The sequence below is a fragment of the Pristiophorus japonicus genome, chromosome 3, assembly GCF_044704955.1.
Source record: "Pristiophorus japonicus isolate sPriJap1 chromosome 3, sPriJap1.hap1, whole genome shotgun sequence".
NCBI lineage: Eukaryota > Metazoa > Chordata > Chondrichthyes > Pristiophoridae > Pristiophorus > Pristiophorus japonicus.
In genome coordinates this window covers 78,118,733-78,140,776 of record NC_091979.1, presented here as the reverse complement: position 1 = coordinate 78,140,776, position 22,044 = coordinate 78,118,733, and the positions used below count along the sequence as shown (strand labels likewise).

At 43.4% G+C, this 22,044-nt stretch overlaps 1 protein-coding gene across 4 annotated transcripts in view; it reads right to left on the bottom strand.

Moving 5' to 3' along the window:
- cfap221 (cilia and flagella associated protein 221) overlaps nt 1-22,044 on the bottom strand; it is a 431,960-nt gene that overhangs the window by 262,964 nt on the left and 146,952 nt on the right. For all 4 annotated transcript variants that reach the window (XM_070874512.1, XM_070874515.1, XM_070874508.1 and 1 more), the window contains exons 7-8: nt 21,447-21,550; nt 15,983-16,142 (exon numbers count right to left, since the gene is read on the bottom strand). In XM_070874512.1, coding sequence (XP_070730613.1) covers nt 15,983-16,142; nt 21,447-21,550 — 264 coding nt within the window. The remainder of the gene's footprint in view (nt 1-15,982; nt 16,143-21,446; nt 21,551-22,044) is intronic.

The following is a 22,044-nucleotide window of genomic DNA, read 5'->3' as shown; positions in this document are numbered from 1 at the left end:
CACCGACACCTGGGAGTCCCTGGCCAAAGACCGTCCTAAGTGGTGGAAGTGCATCCGGGAGGGCGCTGAGCACATTAAGTCTCGTCGCCGAGAGCATGCAGAAAACATGCGCAGGCAAGCGGAAGGAGCATGCGGCAAAACAGTCCCACCCACCCTTTCCTTCAACGACTCTCTGTCCCACCTGTGACAGAAACTGTAATTCCTGTATTGGACTGTTCAGTCACCTAAGAACTCACTTTTAGAGTGGAAGCAAGTCTTCATCGATTTCGAGGGACTGCTTATGATGACATGCTTTTCCTCCAGTTTGGGCAGTCTTGAGCCAGGGTTTCACAGGTGGGGATGTTGCACTTTATCAAGGAGGCTTTGAGGGTGTCCTTGAAGCATTTCCTCTGCCCACCTGGGAATCACTGGTTTTGTCGGAGCTCCAAGTAGAGCGCTTGTTTTGGGAGTCTCATGTCAGGCATGCGGACGATGTGGCCCATCCAGTGGAGCTGATTGAGCGTGGTCAATGCTTCGATGTTGGGAAAGTTGGCCTGAGCAAAAACATTGACGTCGGTGCGCCTATCCTGTCAATGGATTTGCAGGATCTTGCAGAGGCAACGTTGGCGATACTTCTCCAGTGTTTTGAGGTGCCTGCTGTACGTAGTCCATGTCTGTGAGCCATATAGGAGGGCAGGTATCATCACTGCTCTGTATACCATGAGCTTAGTGCCGGGTTTGCGGGCCTGGTCTTCAAACACTCTCTTCCTCAGGCAACCAAAGGCTGCACTGGCACACTGAAGGTGATGTTGGACCTCGTCGTCGATGTCTGCCCTTGTTGACAGTATGGTCCACGCTGTCCAAGGCCCTGTTGTGGATTTTGATAACCGGGGGGCAGTGCTGTATGGCAGGGGCAGGTTGGTAGAGGACCTTTGTCTTACGGATGTTTAGTGTGAGGCCCATGCTCTCGTACGCCTCAGTGAAGGTGTTGACGAGAGCTTGGAGTTCGGCCTCTGAGTGTGCGCAGACGCAGGCATCATCTGCCTGCTGTGATTCGATGACGGAGGATGGGACGATCTTGGCTCTGGCCTGGAGGTGGTGGAGGTTGAACAGATTCCCGTTTGTCCTGTAATTTAGCTCCACTCCAGCTTGCTGAGGGTGAGATGGACCATTGCAGCAAGGAAGATCGAGAAGAGCGTTCGTGCGATGACACAGCCTTGCTTGAAGTCCTGTATAACACAGCCTTGCTTGAAATCAATATTACAAATGTGCTAGGAGCATTATCTTCCCTCCCTCATGTATTCATTGCACTGCTATGCAATTAGAGACATTCTTTGTCATTCTGGCTGATTTGAATCAGGGTAAACTGAAACTATTTTAAATAAGTCATACTTGCAACTATGGACCAAATATTGATGTCGCAGGGCATCTAATGGCACTTGTCGTTGCATGTTTGCCCTGGCATGTTTAGGTTTTTCAATTTTTTACGTGGAAAGTGCGAGCTGATAACAAAGCAGTGAGGGAAACCGGGCATCGGGGACCAGTATGAACAGGGCAAGCAACTGTGTATCAGATTCAAGGATTGTGAAATTAACAGCACAAGGACGAAGAAGAAAGTGTAAATTAGAGTGGTTGAATTCAATGTCAAATCAGGTAAAGGAAGAAAAATAAAGATAGGGGAAGAAAAATTGTATTAAAAAAGAGAGTAAGACGAGACCGATGGGAAAAGTAAAAAAAAGTTTTAATTTTAAATTTGACATTTTTTAAATGCCCAACAACAATTAAAACCTGAAGGAATGAGACTCTTCCTGGGAACCAGTTTAACCATTTATGGTGATGGTTCTTCACTCTCACCTTCTGATTCAATTTCACACTTCTCTCTCTTACTCTAGCTCCACCCACTTTGAATGGCTATCAATCACAATGACCAATTGTTGTCCTTCTAGCTCAGTAAAATCTATATGTAACCTTTGCCACACCCTGGGACGCCATTTCCATGGCTGTAATGGTACTGATGGTGGTTTCTTGCTTACCGATTGACATGTTGTACACTGACTAACGATGTACTCTATGGGGCCGAAATTGTTCAACTTGCCGCTCACTGCCGTCGACATTCCTCTGCTCGAACCGCCCAGTGCCACTTTCGACGTGGCCTAGAGTGGGCAAGAGGGGAGAGCCGCCGGGAAGCGCCCGTCGACAGCCGATGCACGTAAGTAGACTCCCACCCGCCGAGATGCCAGATCGGTGCGGGCGGGAGTCAGCGCCAAGTCGGCGGTGGACCGCTGCGTGGAGGCTGGTCTGTCCTCAACGGTAAGTGTCAAGATCCTGTAAAAAAGGAAAGTGGAATGTTTTTCAATTATTTTTTTTACAGGTACTTACCTGGAAGGGGTCCCCTGAAGGTCCTCAGATGTTTTTTTTTGTTGATGATTTTTATTTTTAGGACTTCGGCCCTCCGTGGGCCCGAGTTCATCTTCGGTGGCACTTGGGCGGCAAGCGGCTCTGCCACCGAGAATGAGACCTCTCACCTACTGACGCCCAGATTGGCGGCGTACATCATGGATTTGCCGCCCGCCGACTATCGTGGGACCTCGGCGATGAAAACCCCGTTGAAAGTACCGTCCGGTACCTTGGCAGCACTTTGGGCAGTACTTGGGCAGGTGGAGGCCTTGACCAAATTCGGCCCCTGTATCTTTATCTAAACCTGGCCACCATAAGTAATTGCGTGCAAAACTCTTGGTCAAGCACATTCCCAGGTGCTGGTCATGAAGATCTCCTAACAATTTGGATCTGAACTTATTTGGAATAACTACTCTTGCATCCCACATAATACAATCTTTATCCACTGATAATTCTTACAAACGAAGTACGGATGAATATCTTTCTCTGATACCTGGTTTGGCCAGCCATTTGCTATGGAATCATATACCTTTGACATAACTGGGTCATGTGTGGTTGCTCTACCAATCTCTTCAGCTGTGACTGGCAGTTCATCAATGTACAAAAAAATAGAGCACTTCTTCCCTATTAGGTGTAACTTGTGATGGGAATGGAAACCTGGACATAACATCAGCATTACTGTGATCCACTGATCGTCTGTATTCAATGTCATATGTATATGCTGACAAAATTAAAGCCTATCTCTGCATTCGTGCTGCAGCTAAGGTTGAAACTGGGGACTTTGAATAGAGGATTGCTGTCAGCGGCTTATGGACAGTAACAATGGTAAACTTACAACCATACAAGTATTTGTGGAACTTCTTGACCCCAAAATTAATGCCAATGCTTCCCTTTCGATCTGCGCATAATTACGCTCACTGGCACGGAGAGTGCATGAAGCAAAAGCAATTGGTCTCTCCTCCCCACTTCGCAGCACATGAGAGATCGCTGCCCCAACTCCATATGGAGAGGCATCACATGCTAGCTTGATCTCCTTCGATACGTCACAGTGAACTAACATGGTCCTCTCTACCAACTGGCTTTTACACTCTTTGAATGCTGCATCACATTCTTCTGACCACTTCCAATGGACCTATTTGTTCAACAGCTCATTCAGTGGATGTAACACTGTAGCCAAATTTGGTAGGAACTTCCCATAATAGTTCAAAAGACCTAAAAATGATCGAAGTTCAGTGACATTCTTGGGAGTGAGTGCATTTCTGACTGCATCCAGCTTTCCACTGCTTGGATGTAAATCATCTTTGTCCACTCTGTGCCTCAAGTACTCCACTGAGTATTGAAATAACTAACAGTTGTGAGTAGTCAATCTAGCCATTTGAGCACTTCATTTAATACGTTATTATGGATTTGCCTGTTTGGTGCTGAAATAAGTATGCTATCTAAATAACATACAACCCATTCAAGACCTTGCAAAATCTGGTTCATCACTGCTTGGAATATGGCGGGGGAGGAAGACACTCCAAGTGGTAGCCTATTAAACTGATATCGGCCTAGATGAGTCTTTATAGTCAAGCATGACTTGGACTCCTCATCTAGCTCAAGTTGTAAGTAGACATTTGTGAGATCTAACTTCGAGAAGATCTGGCCACCTGTCAATGTTGTGAACAATTCTTCTACATTTGGCTATGTATTGGGTAGATTACCCTCTAGAACCTGGTTTACAGTAACTTTATAATCACCACACAACCTTACCTTACCATCTGACTTAGGTAGAACAGCAATGGGTGTGGCCCAATTACTTAGATCTGTCTTAGAGATAATGTTCTCAATTTCCAGTCTTTTGAGTTCTTGCTCAACTTTCTCCTCGAGTGCGTATGGTGCAGGATATGGCTTGCAGTAAACTGGTTTAGCGTCCTTCTGCACTCTGACACCCACATTGAAGTCTTAGATCAGACTGCCTGTTTCACAGAACACCTTCGAATATTGCTTGATGATGTCATCTTTTGATGCAAATTTCATTTCCACGCAAAAAATCTCATTCCAATTCAGCTTCAGTGATCCCAACCAATTTCTACCTATTAAGGCACGCTTGTCTCCTGACACTAAAAAGAGAGGCAAGCTCTGAAACTGATCCTTGTATTTCATTGGTAAGGTCCTTCCATAGGGATTTGCTCTTCTGAGTAGCCTCGCAGTTCGATCTTCATTTTTCCATCGGAAAATCATTCAACTTGTCGAGATATAGCGATTCCAGTACTACACTCATGGATGCACCAGTATCGATTTCCATGGGTATCCTGGTTCCTGCAATGTCTACTTGGATGATGATACTTTGTTAAGATATCCTCGTGCTCCTGATGATGTGTATCTCCAGAACCTCCTCGTCCTGTTGCTTTTCTTCAATGCCGTGTAGTCTCTGGCGATTTCTACTTTTGGCCATGAAAGTTGATTTACTCTTCATAAGAACATAAGAAATAGGAGCAGGAGTAGGCCACCTGGCCCCTCGAGCCTGCTCCACCATTTAATAAGATCATGGCTGATCTGATCATGGACTCAGCTCCACTTCCCTGCCTGTTCCCCATAACACTTTATTCCCTTATAGCTCAAAAAACCTGTCTTTCTCCGCCTTAAATATATTCAATGACATAGCCTCCACAGCTCCCTGGGGCAGAGAATTCCATAGATTTACAAACCTCAGAAAACAAATTCCTCCTCATCTCAGTTTTAAATGGGTGGCCCCTTATTCTGAGACTGTATCCCCTAGTTTTAGTTTCTCCTATGAGTGGAAACATCCTCTCTGCATCCAGCTTGTCGAGCCCCCTCATTATCTTATTTGTTTCGAGAAGATCCCCTCTCATTCTTCTGAACTCCAATGAGTATAGGCCCAACCTACTTAACCTATCTTTATAAGTCAACCCCCTCACCTCCGGAATCAACCTAGTGAACCTTCTCTGAACAGCCTCCAATGCAAGTATATCCTGCCTTAAATATGGAGACCAAAACTGTGCGCAGTACTCTAAGTGTGGCCTCATCAATATCCTGTACAGTTGTAGCAGGACTTCTCTGCTTTTAAACTCTATCCCCCTTGCAATAAAGGCCAACATTCCATTTGCTTTCCTGATTACTTGTTGTACCTGCATACTATCTTTTTGTGTTTCATGCACAAGGACCCCCAGGTCTCTCTGTACTGCAGCATTTTGCAATTATTCTCAATTTAAATTATAATTTGCTTTTCTGTTATTTCTGCCAAAGTGAATAACCTCATATTTTCCCACATTATACTCCATCTGACAAATTTTTGCCCACTCACATAGCCTGTCTATATCCATTTGCAGATTTTTTGTGTCCTCGCAATTTGCTTTTCCACCCATCTTTGTATCACTCGTAAACTTGGCTACATTACACTCGGTCCCTTCATCCAAGTCATTAATATAGATTGTAAATAGTTGAGGACCCAGCATCAATCGATGCGGCACCCCACTAGTCACTGTTTGCCAACCGGAAAATGACCCATTTATCCTGACTCTCTGTTTTCTGTTAGTTAGCCAATCTTCTATCCGTGCTAATATATTAACCCCAGCCCCGTGAACTTTTATATTAACCTTTTATGTGGCACCTTATTGAATGCCTTCTGGAAATCCACTGGTTCCCCCTTATCCACCCTGCTCATTTCATCCTCAAAGAACTCCAGTCGGCATGCCTTTGCAAGATACCCAGTTTTCTTGCAGAAGAAACACTCTGGGGCTGAAATTCACCGTCCCCGCAATCGGATGATTTTCCCTCCCCGAGCCATATACAGCTCAGGGGGCATTTGAGCGATGCTCACATCGGTCGGAAACGGTAAAGGTTGTAAAGGTAACTTTCCAGTGGTGAGCTCAGCAGCATGCAGGCCACTGAAAAGCGACAAGGACAGGGATTTTCAGCTGCAAAAAGGTAAGACTTTTCCTGGCATTGCCCCTGCGAGGTATTCGATGCTGTGCCTGAACGCAACACCGCTGCAGTGTGGCCGTGATCGGGGCCCTTTGGTAGGGAAATAGTTTTCATAATTTTAATGTTTTTATTTCAGATTCCAGCATTCACTGTATTTATCTTTTCATAATTTTATTAATTATTAGTGTTTTATGTCAGATTACCTCATCCAAATTACATGTATTTATGTTTTCATGTAGTTTTATTTATTGTTTTGGCTCTATTCAACCTGCTGAGTGCTACTCAGAGGTTTGCACAGACTTTTGTAACAACTTTCATGTCTGACTCTTTAGTGGAGGCCTGTGGGGTTCAGAGACATGCTTAGCAGGGTTCCCCCTGAGGATGGGAGGAGTGTTGGGAGGTCACCACCTCGTACACCTGCTCAGAAGCAGGGCGGCACACAGGAGAAGGCGTCGCCATCAGCACCGTGCGGGCAAGGGAGGCAGCAGCCATGATTCGTTCATTCTGCATCAGATCAGTGTGCCCATCGTCTTGACCAGCCCGAATCAGGATTGCCATTGGCTGCTTGGGGACAAGGGATATCCCCTGCCCACTTGGCTGCTCACTCCACTGCGGAACCCCAGGACAGCGCCAGAGCATGCATACAATATGCTCATTGTGCCGCCAGGTGCAACATCGAGCAGTGCATAGGCATCCTTAAGCAGAGGTTCCGGTCCCTGGGCTGTCTGAAGGCACCTTGCACTACTCTCAACGGGTCTTCATCATCGTTGTGGTCTGCTGCATGCTGCACAACCTGGCCATCATGAGGGGACAGCCGCTGGAGGTTGAGCCAGCAGTACCACTTAAGGAGGAAGAGAGGCGAGGATTCCTATCGCCTCAGAGCTAGGAGGCGTCAACCTATCGCCACCTTGGAAGGGCCCTGCAATCTCCCTCCATGCATTATGTACTAACAGTCTGCCAGGTCTCCCCATGTTATGAAACAGTATTCTTCTTCTGTCCTTCACACCGTCCATCAGTGCCTCCAGCTCCATATCAGTGAACCTTGGCTCTCCTTGCACCTCTTACACCAGCCATCCTTTCAAACTCTTCCCCAACGCCCCCCACCCCCCACCCACAGCCTCCCCATTCTCCTCAAGGCCTTGCTGCAAACCCTCGTCTTTAAAAAGGCCAGGGAGCAGCTGCTGAATTTCTCAGTGGTGGTAACGTTCAAATTAAGACAGCCACACCGCTGAAAGATCCACTTTGGAAGGGTTCATTAGCACTGGAACCCATTTGTTCACTTTTGGAGCTGAATATGGAGTGGCCCAGCCACGAAAATCTTTCAACGCGAATGACCACAAAAAAGTGGGGGTAGCACCAGCTTTCCAGTGGTACTGAATTTCGGGCCCTCTGCCTTCACATACGGACAACTTTGAGCAAGGTGTCCCAGATACCGATAGCATGACCTCAATGCGCTGTTACCTTGGTGAGGCCTTAGGGCCCAACTGCCTTTTACTTTTAACCTGCAGGCGATTCATTTCGGTTGTCTGACGACTGGAAATGGTGCGAAATTCTCAGGAGTACTGGTCGGCTATATCCATCGACATAGCTGTCTGACAAGCTAAATCAAAAGTCAAGTTCGGAGTTGTCGACAACTTTCTTCTGATTGCTTTCTTTTTCATCCCACAAACCAAGCTGTGACGCAATGCTCGGTCTTGAAAGTTTCCGAAATGACAGTGAATAGATTGCTTTTTTAAAGCTACAATGTATTCACTGATACTCTCGTCAATGAATTGATCTCGTATTCCGAAACGCTAACTTTCAGCAATTTCCAGGGGCTTAGGACTGTAGTGCTGTTTTATTTCCGTCAGTGGCATGTCCTTTGGTTTGACAGGAACAAGCAAATTTTTCAAGGTTTCATGCACCTCAGTCAGGAAGATAGCCCGTTTTCTTTCTAACAGCACCCAGTTACGGTTTTCATCTTCGGGGACTTTGATGATACTATTTGCAGTAAAAAAACATTTCTAGCCATTCCACATATGCTCCGAAAGTCTCTCGGTCATGATGGAACTAGAAACATAGAAACATAGAAACATAGAAAATAGGTGCAGGAGTAGGCCATTCGGCCCTTCGAGCCTGTTGCATGTTCAGCCATTCAATGAGTTCATGGCTGAACATGCAACTTCAGTACCCAATTCCTGCTTTCTAGCCAAAGTGCTCTATTATTCCCATAGGTGCGGCCATCTGGACTCTGAAAGTTCAGCCAAGTGTGCTTGTAATTTACCTTGGATTTTTAGCTGTGGTGCAAAACAAAGAAGCTCTAAAAGTCTCTTTGTTGGTTGGCAGTAACATCCACCAACAAAAAATTCAGCTCGGGAGTCCAGAAATCCTATCCTACGTTGCCAATGTGATATATTCTTTATGACATCACTGACACACACATTACACAAGATGGCTGTGACTGGAAACTTGTCATCATGTGATCTTGTCACATGACCCTTTATTATTACACATCAGGAGTTGCATTACCACAGTAGTCCACTAGGTGGAGCAGTAGTCCATTAGGGGGAGCTATATTGCAGGATCCTTTCCACTTGGTTCCAGGGGCCCAAGTTTCCACACAATAAAAAACGGGCGCCCTTCCGAGCTGGGCGCCCGTTTTTCGCGCCACAAAGTGCGCCTAAAAAAACCCTCCGTATTCTCCACCTCCCTGCAGGTCCTCTGGCCCTCGGCGCAGCGCAGCAGGAGCTGTAGGGGGCGGAGCTAGGACCCTGCGCCGAAAACAGTGCCGGGAGCTCTGCACATGCGCGCTACAGTGGACACGCAAGTGCAGTAGCTCCAGGCGCCCGAAACTGTGTGGGAGGGGCCCGAAGCACGCAGCCCCTAGCCTTGGCCGAATGGCCTCACTGGGGCTGTGTGAATAAGGCTCCTCCCACGGCCAGCTCCTGCTTCCTGCCGACTCCTGCTTCCCCCCACCCCCACCCGACCGGACCTGACTCGACCCGCCTAACGCTGCCGCTCCTGCTTCCTGCCAACTCCCGCTCCTGCTCCCCCCCCCCCAACTCGACCCGCCTGTCGCTGCCGCTCCTGCTTCCTGCCGACTCCCGCTCCCCCCCCCCCACCCGACTCGACCCGCCTGTCGCTGCCGCTCCTGCTTCCTGCCGACTCCCGCTCCTGCTTCCCCCCCCCACCCGACTCGACCCGCCTGTCGCTGCCGGTCCTGCTTCCCCGCCGCTCCTGCTTCCGCGCGCCCCCCCCCCCACCCCCGCCGACCGGACCACACCTGACTCGACCCATCTGCGTCTGCCGCTGCCGCTCCTGCTCCCACCCAACTCGACCCGACTCTACTCTCGCCCCCGGACTGGATCCGACCTGACCTCCCCCTCCCCGGCCTGACCTCCCTCTCCCCGACCTGACCTCCCTCCCCGACCTGACCTCCCTCCCTCCCTCCCTCTCTCCCTCCCTCCCCTGCCGACCCGAACCAAACCTCCCTCCCCAACCCGACCCAACGCCACCTACCTCTGGTGTTGGGGACGGGCCCTGCCCGAAATCTCGGGCCCGGCCCGTTCAGCCTTCGGTCCCGACAGCAAACCGCTTCCTAAAGGCCTGCCTGAAGAACTTTCACACAGGTAGGAACATGGTTTATTTAATCTTTTCTTTGCTTATAAATGTTTATTCAGGTTGGATTTATTTGTATAATATTTGTATAAGTATAACTAAGGATTTATTGTAGAATTTAATGATCCCTCCCCCCCTCGTTCCTACGCCTAATTTGTAACCTGCGCCTGATTTTTTAATGTGTAGAACAGGTTTTTTCAGTTCTACAAAAATCTTCACTTGCTCCATTCTAAGTTAGTTTGGAGTACGTTTACACTGTGGAAACTTTGAAATCAGGCGTCAGTGGCCGGACATGCCCCCTTTTGAAGAAAAAATTCTGTTCCAAAGTAGAACTGTTCTACCTGACTAGAACTGCAGAAAAAAAAATGTGGAGAATTGAGATTTCTAAGATAGTCCGTTCTCCACCAGTTGCTCCTAAAAATCAGGCGCAAATCATGTGGAAACTTGGGTCCCAGATAACCATGCAAGGCAACAGATAGGGTGGCCCTAGCTGAACAAACTGAAGGAAGCTTACCAATGTTCTGTGCTGCTAAGATGTGTGGGTTTAACTGCTTAAACTGCAACATTATTAGGCACACACTGGAGTTTCCTTAAGCCTTGGCTGGTCATTGGTGTGTGTTCCTATGGGAAGAAAGTGCATAATCCATTTCAGGCAAATGGAAACTCAACTTTCTGGATTTTTCAGTTGTTTGAACTGGGAACAATTAAACACTTGGGTTTTTATGTATATCTGATCAAAAAGATCAAGCAACATGAAATAAACATTGAAAAAGATTCAGACTAGAAGGGTTCATGACTAATTTAATTTTAATTGGTTTAGCCTTTTGATTGGGTGCCTAATATGTGGTTGCTAATTTCCCTACATTATGAACATTGACTGCTTTTCATAAGTTATTGTCTGTTACAGGTACAATTGTCAAATATACATTTACTAGCAGAACTTCTGTGGCATTTGCTCATGGTAAGTCAAAACATAGGATGTTTTATAACAACAGACATATTATACCATTATACCATGCTTCTATCGTGCAGCTGTGTTTACCTCAGCTAGTTCCTACAAGGCCACAACATATAGGACTCAATTTTGGCCAGGAGTTGCTCTGTTTTCTTTTGGAGTAACTTGGTTTTTCTGGCGTAATTTAAAAATCCCCATTTTGCACTTTCAATTTGCACCAGTGTAAGTGAGTTAGTTACGATTTTTTTACTTTATTTTTTTTTCAAAAGGGGGCGTTACCAGCCACCTACGTCAGTTCTGCCCATTTAGGCAACTTTGGACAGCTAATAGTTACTCCAAATCTACATAGGCCAGCGTATATGGCCACTTCAGAAAATCTTTGAGGAGAGTTAAGAAATCAGTGCAGGTAGGTACATCGGAGGCCATTCGGCCTGGGATAGGGGCAGGAGGCCAGCAGAACTGATAGAAATCATCAAGGCAGGAGCACTATCAGTTCTCCTGCCCGCCACCCCTAGCCCTGGCCGAGTGAGTTTCAAAAGACTAAAATTTAATTTGGTCACTAATAAAGAAACTTAATGACGAAAGAATGTGAATAGGATCAAACAGCTATACAGGACATCATATGACAAACTTCGCAAAGTTAATTTACTATACAACAGAAGCATTCATGGAAGCTTAAACTACAAAAATAAAAAAAGTAAAAGATAGTTGAATTAAATTGCCCTAATCTCACAACTAATTTAAACAACTATTTGTTTGCATTGATTATACTGGATCGATCGCACCAGGAGGCCACTCGACCAGGGCTAGAGGCGGGTGGGCAGGAGAACTGATAGAAATCATCCAGGCAGGAGCACGATCAGTTCTCCTGCCCACCTGCCTCTAGCCCTGGCCGAGTGGCCACCTGGTGCGATTTCTAGATGATTAAAGCTTCAAATCAACTACCCTTACTCACAACAACATTTGGCCGGCATCGGGTCTCACACAGTGGCTGCAGCAAGACACAGGGAGGCTGGGGATTCCAGTGGCCGGCATCGGGTCCCACACAACGGCTGCAGCAAGACACGGAGAGGCTGGGGACAAGGAGCTATTGCGCATGCGTGGACACTGCGCATGTGCAGACGTCCTGGCACTGTTTTCGGCGCCACACGCTGGTTCCACCCCAGACTTGACTGGCCATGCTGCGCGACCACAGGGAGGAAGCCGGACAGCGGCCAAAGTGGGGAGAAATCTTTTCGGCACACTTCTGAACGGAGAAAAGTAGCGCATCTCTGGTAAGTGTGCCGAAAAATAGGGTGGGCCAAAATTGAGTCCATAATAACTGCAAATAGACAAAATCAGAGGAAAGCCGCTGTTGCTGAGCGAAGAATGCACTCAAAATGTTGCCAGACTTAGCTCACAGAGGAAATCACCTCTCAAGATTAGAACACTGGATTGATTGCATTAACACTGGATTGATAACTGAATTCAATTGCTGAACATCTGGAAATAAATGCCATAATGTGATTATTCCCCTTTTGGTTTAGAATAATAGTACAAAACTATGTTAACCGCAAATTAACCCACGATGAGATTATTCCAATCATTAAAGGTGTTACAAAATATTATTTTTTACTGTCTATTTAAGAAATTTGTTTACTACTAGACACAATTTTCATGTTATACTAAACAATTCTCATGGTGTGAATGATGTAACAATTTTAGTACACTGAAATTAGTTTAATGTTTTTCCTTGAATACTACATTTTTCCTTATTATACATTAGCCCACATTGTGTGGTGTGGTTAAATATACAATTTGATTTCAACTCCTCATAATTAACTAAATAACACCCCACATGTGAATGCACACACACAATAATACTCCTACTCACAGAGCCAGCAGAGACACAATGAGCTAAAATAACTCTTTCTGTGCTGCAAAATTATATGATTTCACAAAAAAAGTGGGAAGAATTAATAAGTAGCAAAATAACATTATCTTAGTTTGGAAGGAAAATTAAATGCAAGAAAAAAATTAAGACAAGACTTGGGGGAAAAGAAAGAGTAATAAAAATAAATGTGGTCACAAATAACTTGTTTTTGTAATTTGCTTAATAAATTGGGTGATGTGCACTGATTGGGGGTGATGTTTTTCATTAAAATCTACTAAAATCTTGCAAACAGCATTGAAACATCCCTCAACCAAATCACGGCTTGGATTTGTGTGCCTGAGTAAAAGATTCATTGAAGTCAAGAATCATTCATGTGGTCCTCCCCTAAGCCCTTTCTCATGCATCAATGTTTTTGTTAAGGTTTGCAGTCTTCAAAATCCTCTGTTAATTTGTATCACAATGATCTGCCCACTTGCCATTAATCTTTTCAGAATCTTGTACAGGTTTTCCTAAATTAGGTCATTATTATTATTATTTAACGGAGTAGAATGCACAACACTAATTCTAAATAAAACCTACAAAAGTATAGATGATCCTAGTTGGACTGGCATGCAAAATACTGTCTGTATTTGGTTCACTAGATTTTTAACTAGTCATCTATATTTCAAAAGTATATTGTTCCTCCCGAACATAATTCTAGCAATGGATTGTTCAAAAAAGGAATTGAACTGTTATCTCAAGTCTATAAACTTATCAGCAGCTTTTCAGATTTCTGATAAGCATATTGAATGCAGGAGACATAATAAGCATAAAAGGTGTGTTTTTAGTTCAATATAATGGGTGTACTGTATTTTTACAGTGAAAAATGAATAACAAATTCTGTCATATTTTCATTACATTTTAATTCTTTGCAATTGTGCATGTATTTCAAGGGCCACATAATAATATGTATACAATATTTAATTACTTCAAAATTTTTGATTTTGTTCTGATTACTGTTATGAAAACCAGAAGATCTAAATATAAAGTTAGTTTGATATTGACATATGCCATAGCTTGGCTCACTTATATACTTTAACAGACTAAAATGTCCCAAGGTGCTTCAAAAGGGCAGGAAATAACTGGAGACCAAGAAATTGAGGAAAACAAAAGCAAAATACCGTGGATGTTGGAAATCTGAAATAAAAACAGAAAGTGCTGGAAATACTCACTAGGTCAGGCAGCATCTGTGGAGAGAGAAACAGATGAAAGGTCATCGATCTGAAACATTCACTCTGTTTCTCTCTCCACAGATGCTGCCCGACTTGTTGAGTATTTCCAGCATATTCTGCTTTTATTTAAGAAATTAAAGAAGATGGATTTGAGAAGATGACGGAAAGTGAGATTAAAGAGATAGGTATTCATTATTTGATTGTAATGTTTAGATAATATTGGTATATGAAGTATGTAATGGTAAACACAAGTGTTCCAGGTGTGGGTGCGAGAAATTTCTTGACATGACACTGGAAGTCATTATGATATTAGGGGCTGAAATTGCCCCTTCCCTTAAGGCCTGTTACTGCCGGACCTGTTAGAGCTGGTCTCCAGTCATCCTGGTTAATCCTTGCCACTGGACCAAGACCTAGCTCTGTCAAGCCTGTGTGGTGGCTGGGGTGCAACGGCCACCACACGTTAAAAAAATCCACGCACAGGCATCTTCCATCCTTCAAGATGTAATTCGGGGAATGGCCGCCATTTTGAAAATTGCCCTTCTGCACTATCCTGGCAGTGACCCACTCCCCCCCATTTCTGCCGCACTACTAACAATCCACCCTAAGTGGATCATTAGCACGCACCGCCCATGTTCCCCCCCTAAATGTGAAATTCCGCTGAGAAAATGTTGCTGCCGCCACTCGGTGCCACCAACAGCTTTTTCTGTCAGTGTACTGTGCTTGCAGTGTGTTCAAAATGGCAGTGCGTCCATCATTAAAGGGGAGGGCACACTGAGGTCATCATGTTGGCGCGTCACCACGACTCTCCCCTTAAGTGAAGGGGAGAGATGTGATGACGCGCCAATGTGATGACATCATCAGCGCTACGCTGATGACTGACAATGGCGGACACTCCACCCGCCCCCAACTTCCGCCCCTCTAGTGTGCGAACTTCCGCTCTCTGCCGCATTTCTGCCCGACTTCCGGGCCGCTCGAAAAAAAGCCAAAGAGCAAAATTTTGCACAAGAGACCATCACATCCACTGCGATAGTGAAAACAGCTCAAACACGTTAAGTACGCCGTGTTTCCGGCGAGGGGCAATTGTGGCCCCTAGGTGTCCCACAATACAGCACTAACATGTCAGTTGACTTCAACACCCTTTAATGAATCAAGCATAAATTCGATGCTACAATTAAATCCTGGCTGAAGTGGGCCCTGCAGTTTTTTAAATGTTGGTTTTCTTGTGGCAATTAGTTGTAGATTGGTCAATTGCCACTTTTTTTATAGTCGTAGAGGCCCGGGGAGGCGTGAGTTCGGGCCCAGGGGCCCAGGGGCAGCACGGGCCAGCCCACACTGCGATATGTGTGCGCACTAGGTCCGTGCAGCAGAGCTGGTCTCCAGTTGTCTTGGGTAATCCTTGCCACTGGACCAAGACCTAGCTCTGTCAAGCCCGTGTGGTGGCTGGTGTGCAACAGTCACCACACTTTTTAAAAAATCCATGCACAGGCATCTTTCACCCTTCAGGATGTAGTTCAGGACCTGGAATTTTAGATCCTTCATTGCAACACCTATGAACTTATCCTTTTTTGGCAAGGAAGCAAGTCATCCTCATTTCGAGGGACCACCTATGATGATGATGATGATGAATGATAGTAGCAGATTTAAATTCTGGGTATTTGAGCCCTTCTTTAAACTTTATTTAATATGCTGGCTCATAGACAGTGGCAAGGTACTGCAGTGATTTTCTTTCACCTTCCTGGACCAGCTAGACTGGATGGTATACTTGTACCAAAATGGCATGGGCATTTGCCCAAAATATGTAAATTCACTGATGTCAGGATTTTGGATGGGAACAACATCAGAACCAAACAGAGATAAGTCCCAGGGAGCTACCTAGAATTTTAGAGTTCACATCTATGAATCCCATGCATTTACCAACTATTTTGTATTAGTTTAATATTGCTCATCTCTAAATCACTTTGCCCTAATTCTATTATGGACCATTTGAAGATCTTCACAAAACAACAAATGATGCAATTTTTCATTTCTTGCTTCACTACTTACATAAAGTCAAGCCCTGGATGGGATGTCCCAGTGATAGTACAGATGCAAGGCTTTGAGTTAAACTGCGAGATGATGAGTTGTAACTCAATTTGAGCTGTAGCACGATTAGTGGGCGTGTATGTGACAACAATCTCAACTTGTCCATCAGCTGGTATTATTCCTGTGTCAAACAAAACCCAATCATCATACATTTATATTTATAAAAATATTACATTACTTACAATAGGTATGATATTTCTTATTGGTTGAAAGAGTTCTATCTTTAGATACAAATGGGGCATTCTCCATATTGGCCCTCATAACCTTTGATAGATGCATAAACAGTGTTCCGCCGATCTTCTGCCAAAGTTACAGTGGCCCTAGGAAATTTCCGGCAAAATAGTATATTGCCATTCTCTCACAAAAGACATTCAATAGAGACATAGAAAATAGAGACATTTGTGCTCTAAATGGTCATGGCAATACACCTCAGTAACAGGCCAAACAATGTCATGAAGAAGTACAAGGGGTGAGCCACGAGGAGCTTTGTCTATGCAGGCAGAACATTTTTTTTTAAAGTAAGAAAAACTATAGCTTTAGTACATTGACAAGGGTGTCAGCCATGGCTCAGTTGGTAGCACCCTTGCCTCTGAGTCAGAATGCTGTGGATTCAAGTCCCACTCCAGAGACTTGAGCACAAAACTCTAGACTGACATTCCAGTGCAGTACTGATGGAATGTTGCACTGTCAAAGGTGCTGTTTTTTGGATGAAATGTTAAACCGATGCCCCGTCTGCTCTCTCATATCGACGTAAAAAATTCTCCTGGCACTATTTCGAAGAAGAGCAGGGGAGTTATCACGGATATCCTGGCCAATATTTATCCCTCAATCAACATCACTAAAAACAGATTATCTGGTAATTATTACATTGCTATTTGTAGGAGCTTGCTATATACCAATTGACTGCTGCGTTTCCTCCATTACAACAGTAATTACACTTCAAAAAGTAAATAATTGGCTGTAAAGCATTTGAGATGTCCAGTGGTCATGAAAGGCACTACATAAATGCAATTCTTTCTTTATTGATGATTTCTCATTCATTTAACCTTTAAATACAAAATACCAAGTTAACATAAAAATTGGCACCAGGGAGGCAACATACCATCCTGGAGTCACGACTGCAGCAACAGAAACGCCTGTCTACTCCCCTGACTATTGAATCCCCTACCACTATAGCTCTTCCATTCGTCTTCCTTCCCCCCACTGTGCAGCTGAGCCACCCGTAGTGCCGTGGATTTGGCTCTGGCTGTTGGGGAGGGTTTAAACTAACTTGGCAGGGGGATGGGAACCTGAAAATAGATTCAGTAGGGAGGGGAGTAAAGCTGGAATTAGAAAGCAAAAATAAAGAATGTGAGTTTGAATGAGAGAGGAAACAAGCAGGAAAAAAGGGTAAAAAAACAAATTGAAAGGCACTTTGTCTAAATGCACGTAGCATTTGTAACAAAATAGATGAGTTGATGGCACAAATTGAGACAAATGGGTATGATCTGATAGCCATTACAGAGACAGAGACATTACAGAGTAAGGTGACAAAGACTGGGAATTAAATATTCAGGGATATTTGACAATCCGGAAGAACAGACAGAAAGGAAAAGGAGGTGGGATAGCTCTATTGATAAAGAATGGAATCACTGCAATAGTGAAAAACGATATTGGCTCAAATCATCAGGATGCTGAAACAGTTTGGGTGGAGATAAGGAATAATAAGGGGGAAAAGTCACTGGTGGGTGTAGTCTATAGGTCCCCTAACAGTAGCAACTCTGTTGGTCGGAGGTTTGTAAAAAGGGAACAGCAATAATCATAGGTGATTTTAACCTCCATATTGATTGGACAAATCAAATTGGTCTGGGTAGCCTTGAGGAAGAGTTCATAGAGTGCATTAGGGACGGGTTCCTTGAGCAGTATGTAACAGAACCAACCAGGGGGCAGGCTATCTTGGATCTGGTCGTGTGTAATGAGACATATCTCCTTAAATGTATGCCACAGTTCATCAACTTACACTTTGAACAATCTCCTAGTAAAGGATCCCTCTGGAATGAGTGATCATAGCATGGTTGAATTTCAAATTCAGATGGAGGGTGAGAAAGTTGGATCATTAACCAGCGTACTAAGCTTAAACAAAGGAGACTATGAAGGTATGAGGACAGAATTGGCTAAAGTGGACTGTGAAAATAGATTAAAGTGTAGGACGGTTGATGAACTGTGGCTACATTTAAGGAGATATTTTGCAACTCTCAAGAAAAATATATTCCAGTGAGGAAAAAAGGGTGTAAAAGAAAAGATAGCCATGCGTGGCTAACAAAAGAAATAAAGGACGGCATCCAATTAAAAACAAGGACATACAAAGTGGCCAAAACTAGTGGGAGGGCAGAAGATTGGGAAGCTTTTAAAAGCCAGCAAAGAATAACTAAAAAAATGATTAAAAAAGGGAAGATAGACTATGAAAGTAAACTAGCACGAAATATAAAAACAGATAGCAAGAGTTTCTATAGATATATGAAAAGGAAAAGAATGGCTAAAGTAAATGTTGGTCCCTTAGAGGACGAGACCAGGGAATTAGTAATGGGGAACATGGAGATAGCAGAAACTCTGAACAAATATTTTGTATCAGTCTTTACGGTAGAGGACACTAACAATATCCCAACAGTGGATAGTCAAGGGGCTATAGTGGGGGAGGAACTTAACACAATTACAATCACGAAGGAGGTGGTACTCAGTAAGATAATGGGACTAAAGGCGGATAAATCCCCTGGACCTGATGGCTTGCATCCTAGGGTTTTAAGAGAAGTAGCGGCATGGATTGTGGATACATTGGTTGTAATTTAACAAAATTCCCTGGATTCTGGGGAGATCCCAACAGATTAGAAAACTGCAAATGTAACGCCCTTTTTCAAAAAAGGAGGCAGACAAAAAGCAGGAAACTATAGACCAGTTAGCCTAACATCTGTGGTTGGGAAAATGTTGGACTCCGTTATTAAACAAACAGTAGCAGGACATTTGGAAAAACATAATTCAATCAGGCAGAGTCAGCATGGATTTATGAAAGGGAAGTTATGTTTGACAAATTTGCTGGAATTTTTTGAGGATGTAATGAACAGGGTGGATAAAGGGGAACCAGTGGATGTGGTGTATTTGGACTTCCAAAAGGCATTTGACAAGATGCCACATAAAAGGTTACTGCACAAGATAGAAGTTCACGGGGTTGGGAGTAATATATTAGCATGGATAGAGGATTGGCTAACTAACAGAAAACAGAGAGTTGGGATAAATGGTTCATTCTCGGGTTGGCAATCAGTAACTAGTGGGGTGCTGCAGGGATCAGTGCTGGGACCCCAATTATTTACAATCCATATTAACGACTTGGAAGAAAGGACCAAGTGTAACATAGCCAAGTTTGGTACAAAGATTGGAGGAAAAGCAATGTGTGAGGAGGACACAAAAAATCTGCAAAAAGACATAGGCAGGCAAGTGAGTGGGGAAAAATTTGGCAGAAGGAGTATAATGTTGGAAAATGTGAGGTTATGCACTTTGGCAGAAAAAAATCAAAGAGCAAGTTATTATTTAAATGGAGAAAAATTGCAAAGTGTTGCAGTACAGCAAGACCTGGTGGTACTTATGCATGAAACACAAAAGTTTAGTATGCAGGTACAGCAAGTGATCAAGAAGGCCAATGGAATCTTGGCCTTTATTGTAAAGGAGATGTAGTATAAAAACAGGGAAGTCTTGCTACAGTTATGCAGGGTATTGGTGAGCCACACCTGGAATAATGCATACAGTTTTGGTTTCCATATTTACGAAAGGATATACTTGCTTTGGAGGCAGTTCAGAGAATGTTCACTAGGTTGATTCCGGAGATGACGGTGTTGACTTATGAGGAAAGGTTGAGTAGGTTGGGCCTCTACTCACTGGAATTCAGAAGACTGAGAGGTTATCTTATCAAAACTTATAAGATTATGAGGGGGCAAGGCAAGGTGGATGCAGAGAGGATGTTTCCACTGATAGGGGAGACTAGAACTAGGGGGCATAATCTTAGAATAAGGGGCCGCCCATTTAAAACTGAGATGAGGAAAAATGTCTTCTCTGAGGGTTGTAAATCTGTGGAATTCGCCGCCTCAGAGAGCTGTGGAAGCTAGGTCATTGAATAAATTTAAGACAGAGATAAACAGTTTCTTAACCGATAAGGGAATAAGGGGTTATGGGGAGCAGGCAGGGAAGTGGACCCGAGTCCATGATTGGATCAGCCATGATCGTATTGAATGGCGGAGCAGGCTCGAGGGGCTGTAGGGCCAACTTCTGCTCCTATTTCTTATGTTCTTATGTTCTTATATAAGCTATGTAAGCATAGAACCTTGTTAGTTTTCAGGTGGTTTTACTTTTCCAAGAAGATCATTGACCTTTGGAATAAGTTGCCGATTCTTCAAGTGAAGGCAGATTCACAGCAAACATTCAAAAGGGAGCTGCATGAGTTCCTGGAGGAGGCTGACATCACTGCATACAATGTTGGACAGGATGTTGGGTAACATACAGTGATCTCCCGGAACTTGTTTTTGATCACCTTCGGGGGCTGGAGAACAATTTTTCAGAATTCCTTTTTCCCTGAATTGCCTTTGGTGTTTTTTTCTGGGTTTTTTTGCCTCTCATGGGACATTACATGGCTGTTGCTGGGTGGGGGGTATTGGGGGTCATGTTGCCTGATTGTAACACAGCAGAATGCGACAGACTTGATGGGCCAGATGGTTTTTTCCATGTGTTTGTATGAAATGAAATATCACTTGTTATTGTAAATTTGTTTCATGGTATTGTATACGCAGTATTTCTGGTGGCTGAAATTAAATGAAGGAAGAAAATCTGAAAAGGTACAATGAAATAGTATTGTATCCTCTTATATTTCAAATGTCTACTTTTATATCAGAAATATTTAGGATTCCCTAAAATTATTCTGTTTAATTTTTCAAATATATACATTTAAAATGAAACAAGTAATTATAATTTGTTGAAAGGTGTGTATGTGACCTAGTATAGAACAGTATATTAGATCAACTTTGTGCATGATTTAATAAAGGTTCGTAAGGAATTTTACATGACGGATTTAGTTCTCTAATAATAAGTTATGGACTTGAATGATTATTTGCATGCTTACTTTCTTTCTTCCTGTACATTTGTTTTAACTTAAAACAATGCTGAACATATTCAGAGAAAATAAGGACTAACAATTAAACATTATTTTATTAAGATTTATTTAATGAAGGAAGAAGAACTCCAAATCTAGAGTTTCAGCAATAGTTTTAATTACATTTCCAGCCAGTACAAGATAACCATGTTTACTTAGTTTGGTATAAATGTAATGTTTGAGTACAGGGGGGACACCGTTCAACAAAAATGACCGGTATAAAATGTTAATATAGTATTGAAAGTTCTCTCACACCTGCTGTTGGTTGGATTGTGAATGCATGATGAAGTTGTAGAACATTCAACTGGAACTCAAAATCAACTGGACAGCTGCATCGCAAAGGAATGATGATGTCTTTGCTATAAAGTTTGGAAACATAATACCATTAACATTTGTGGTAAAATACAGAGCATGTTATACAAGTAAGGCAAGCTAATAGATCAATCACTACAGTCACCTGATACAAAAAATATTCAGAATTATTAAATAAGTTCAAAATACAAGTAGATTCAGCTAAACGAGCATAAACATGAGATCCTTCAAATTTGCTACACCTATGTGCTACTTATAAAAATACAAAAACTATTACATTTATATTTAAAAAAGACAAACATTACTGGGACACACCTCCACTCACTGAATTTTGATAGTTATGGAAATACCCACTCCCAACTTATATAAAAGTTAAGCTTCAGCATTGAGTTTTATGCAGGACAAAATATTTGGAGAATAAAGTTGAAGGGGAAGAACAGTTGAGGAAGATCAAAAGAAAAAGGTAAGAGTTCAAAGAATGTGTTCTGCATCAGGATATTTTCAGAAAACAAATGTCAGTTATTAAGAATTATAATTAAGA